This window comes from Protobothrops mucrosquamatus, unplaced genomic scaffold (genome assembly GCF_001527695.2).
Source record: "Protobothrops mucrosquamatus isolate PMUCROS unplaced genomic scaffold, P.Mucros_1.0 scaffold_211, whole genome shotgun sequence".
NCBI classification, from domain to species: Eukaryota; Metazoa; Chordata; class Lepidosauria; order Squamata; family Viperidae; genus Protobothrops; species Protobothrops mucrosquamatus.
In genome coordinates this window covers 211,244-215,899 of record NW_015386287.1, presented here as the reverse complement: position 1 = coordinate 215,899, position 4,656 = coordinate 211,244, and the positions used below count along the sequence as shown (strand labels likewise).

General features: G+C 35.2%; 1 protein-coding gene across 1 annotated transcript in view; it reads left to right on the top strand.

Annotated features, from left to right (window-relative positions):
- Nucleotides 1–4,656, top strand: part of CCDC88C (coiled-coil domain containing 88C) — a 93,782-nt gene that overhangs the window by 11,076 nt on the left and 78,050 nt on the right. The window contains exon 3 of the mRNA XM_015826681.1: nt 2,853–2,961. Coding sequence (XP_015682167.1) covers nt 2,853–2,961 — 109 coding nt within the window. The remainder of the gene's footprint in view (nt 1–2,852; nt 2,962–4,656) is intronic.

The following is a 4,656-nucleotide window of genomic DNA, read 5'->3' as shown; positions in this document are numbered from 1 at the left end:
AAGTTGGCAGTTGAAATAGGAGTAGGAGAGAATGTTCATTGTCTCTGGGAGGTATAGCTATATTGCCAGACTTTTTGTTTTGTTTTTGTTTTGTTATTGATTTTTGGCTTTTATTTTGTGTTATATTCCTGATTGTAAACAACCCAGAGTTGAAATTGGGTAGCTATGCAAATGTTTTAAATAAAATCATATTGTAGAATGTGAAATACAAATATTATTATAATGTTATTTTTATGAAGAGAAGGGCCCATCAAAGCAAAAGTGTCAACAAAAGTCATAACCTGTCTCTTGATTGTGTGGTGCAGTTCCTTCCTACAGCTTTAGCCTATTCCACCTGGGTATGAAGCCATACTTCTCACCCTAAAGCTATGGGAGGGAGGGAGGAGGAGGAGTGGTGTTGTGGGCAGGACCCAGCTCGAGTTGAGATAATGCCAGGTGGTGCAAAATATTCCATGGGCCTCATGTTTGAGACTGCTGATATTAACGAGTGGCAGACCCTTGCTTTTTGGAGCAGAGAAGCAAACCCCAGAATTTGGGATGGAATCAATCCACTCTTTCTATTGACTTGTTAATAAAAAAGAGATGATATAGCCTTCACTGCCAGACTGCCCTGAATGCTACTTTTCCTTTTGTATCTAATGCTTTCCTAGTTGATATAACAGTATGAGAGAAGTCTTTCTCACTTTTTTCAAAGATTGATTGTTTTGGTTTGGTGGATGATAAAAGAAATGAGTAGTTTAGAAACTACTCCTTGTTCCATACCTTACATTGCCCATAACACCTCTGTTCTTCCATTTCACTGTTGGATATGGCAGTCCTTTTGGCTAGAATTTAATAAAGTTGAGGTCTCTGAGAGAAAAGAGGAATTACAAATTTTGGGTTGACAGTCAATTTTGCTGCTTCATGGCCAAGCTGTATCTTTTGCAGTGAAGCTGCTAGAATCCAAAGTTTTAAGTAGTAATCTTTTTCAGACATCTTTTGAAAGCCTGAGGCATCTGCTTTTGCCATCTCTTCCTACAAGTCTTTAAATTATTATTTTGCATTTGATTTCTGTCATGTAGATGAATTGCATTAAATGTCTCTTAATTACAGCTTTTCTTTTGTTAGTGAATAGCTGCCTTCCTCACTTGTCTGCATACTTAATGCCTCCTGTTAAGGCAGTGGCCTGAGGCAGGGCAGGAAAAAAAATTTCTGCTGCCAGCTCTGGGCAGGTCTCCATCCTCACCATTCATGTAGCTACTGTGGTTGCAATAGCATTTCTTTCTCCATCATCATGGAAATTGTCTCTGAATTATATGTGCTTAGCTTGCTCATATTTGTCCAAGGCTTAATTTTTATAGAGTTCGTGAATATTTTTTGTAAATTAGCAACTAAATTACTAACTTGAGTTTCATATACTTTAGTCAGTAGACTTGGTGAAAGGATTATAACAAAGTCTGTGATTAAGTAATTTTTTTGCATTTACATCCCATCTTCTCTCAGATTACAAAATGGAACAGGTTGGAATGAGAGAGATTACTGACCCAAAGTCATTCAGTGAATTTTGTAGTGAGGATTTGAACATGGGCCTTCACAATCATAGTCTAGCATTCTAACTATTGAATGAAAGTTCCAAATAAATTAGAAAAGGTGGTTTAACTTAAATCAAGCATTATTCAAAGTGAATATCTGCCATTATTATACAAATTGCTGTTAAGCTTTATTACTTAACTACTATTGTGATTAGGTTTTGTGCATTGTAAATATAATTAGCTAGATATAATGAAGATGTCACTTTGCCTGATCTACATGCTAATATAGTGGGGTGATCTAGGGCAATGTTTTTCAACTTTGGCCACTTTAAGATGGCCAACACCTAGAATTTTGGGAGTTAAAGTCCACCCATCTTAAAGTGGTCACGTTTGAGAAACACGGATCTAAGAACTTATATTCAGGTATGAACTAGCTCTTCAGTGATTTCAAAAAGTGGACAATAAGCACTATTGCTTATTAAGTGGTTACTAGTTTTATTATTAAAAAAAATCACATCTTTTCATCTGCAGACTATATTGATACTGCTCACTATCATTAATGTTGATCTAGACAATGTTACCCAACCCTGACAAATCCAGATGTGTCGCCTTGAAGTCCATACATCTCAAACTCAACAAATATTAAGAAATACTGGTCTGGAGGAAAGCTGGAGCCTAATGTGATTGATATATGAGCCAATATACATACAGGGTATATAATTAATTATACAACTTGTATGATTTATAGTGCGCAGATGGGAAATGGAATTTTAACAAGATACCCCATCAATGAAAATTCGGTCTATGTACACGGGGAAGAAGATTGGGGCAGCCTTGTGAGTTTAGAAACCATTAAAAGTTGAGCCTGTTTTAGTATTCGAATGGGAAATCACCAGGGAATGCCAGGACTGTAGATTAATTTGGGAAGTAGTACAAAGACTATGTACACAGTGAAACTACCACATTGAAAAAAAGACTAGACTACACTAACATTTCTGAACTATCATCATTCAGTGCCTCCTAAATTGATACCTTTCAGCAATAACAGACTACAACTCTGAGAACTCTTGGAGAGCACGGGAGCTATATTGTAGCATATTTAAGGTTGGATATCCAAGTTCTCCAATTGCATGTGTGTAATAGTTAGATGAAGTGGATAAGACCCATGAGTCTTACCTCCTTAACTAGAATCCTATCACTTCATTCTGTGAACCTTCCTACAAGTTTCGAGTGTCAGGTTAGAGTGAAGAGGTTTAAGCCAGGAAATGTTTTAATAATATTTTAATCTATTTAATTTTCAAATTGGTGTAACTGTTCTAAATCCTAATCTTTTTCTTACAGAGATCCACGCCCAACAAACCAGCGCTTCAACGAGCATGTCAACAATGATGTAAACCTACGAATTCAAAACCTCACTATTTTGGTCAGGAACATCAAAACCTATTATCAGGTATATGCATATACAAGTATTTATCTGCAATACCACCTTCCAGAAAAATATTATAAAACATTTTGTAGAAAGAAAGACCAGAGAAAGCTGTGTTTGCTGAAATTTTCAAATAATGTTCTGATCCTTGAAATGTACTTAGGAAAAACACTGAGTCCTGTAAAAGTATAGACATTTGCTTCTACCATGGGAATGATTTCAGGTAGATAATGCCCATTAACTAATTTTAGACAATAATACAGATTACAGCGAATTTGCTCATGTCTTTGGAGATTCTCAATCATCCAGGTCATGGTTGCCCCAAAAGTGCTTTTCAAAAGACAACTGGACTTTCTTGGTTTTTTATTCCTTGAAAAAAAGGAACTGAAGAAGCTTCTTGGATGAAAAGCAAAACATTTTCAAGGGAGAAAAAAATCCCAAGAAAATCCAGTTGCCTTTTGAAATGTACCTTTGGGACATGAATTTGCTGCAGTAAAATCTTTTCACACTCTATTTTTCATGCAAAGCCAGTCTGGAAACATTGACATTTTGGCTTACTAAAGTCCAAGAATGGTCTATCAGAGCATCCATTGTTGAGCCAGAAAGTAATTATTTCCTTTGTTTTCTTAGTTAAGTCATTATGTGACTTGCATTTAGACTGAAAGACTACATGGAAATCACATATCAGTAGCAGATTAAGAATGTGAATTTAAGGTTTCTTGTATATTTTTAGATTGTATAACTGGTCCAGTTGAGCTACAGACACAGTTTCAGGCTACATTTACATAATGAATAATGTCAGTCTTTTTCTGTAAAAGTCATGTGAAGTTATATAAAACTGACAACTATTAATATTTTTTAAAAATGTTAAACCCTAATGTCAAGTCTAAAATAAAACCTACATAACTAAATGACTCTATATGGAGGTGGTATTGGCAGTTTAAAGTTAAATAAAGTATAATAATGATATGTTATTATTAACTAGAGGAAATCACTGTCCTTATTTAACATTTACTATTCACCTGGATGAGCACATCTAGAACTGGAGAATAATTTCTGGTTGAACAGTTTTAAGCTCATACCACTCAAATTATCCAGCAGTGTATATTTTAGTTTCAGATTGATCAGGAGATTAATTGCTATAACACAGCCTACCATTATTTCACTCAGATTTAAATTATTGGGGAAATCCTGATTTCTGTATTATCCGAAATATAATCCAATAAACTATAATGAGCTAATTTGTAATTTTAACTGTCTCAATTCAATTTATTAAACTTATTCCTGTATAAAGTCTTGATAAGTCTCTTTGTTACCAGAATGATCAGAATATGGGTCCTAAAAGGAGTTATGATTTTAACTTCCAAGAATATTATCTCTATTCAGAATTATATCCTTTAAAAAACTTCCTGTACTCTTGTCAGCCCTTGCAGATAAGCCAGACAGGAAACATGACTAGATGAGCTAATTCTAGTTTATGGTGAGGCTACATTAACAGAATCTTGCAAGATTGAAGGCACAAACATCCCATCATCTCTTTTAATTGCTTTGATCCATTAGGGCAGGACTTATTCTAAGTTCCTTTCTATGACCACTAAGCCAATGGGGGCTCCTCCTTCTCTTGTCTGATTGTTTCCTAGGAAGCATCTCTTCCCCTCATCCCTCAAGGTCATCCACACATTCCTTTACAACTTTTCTGTACATTCATAGAGATGGGTA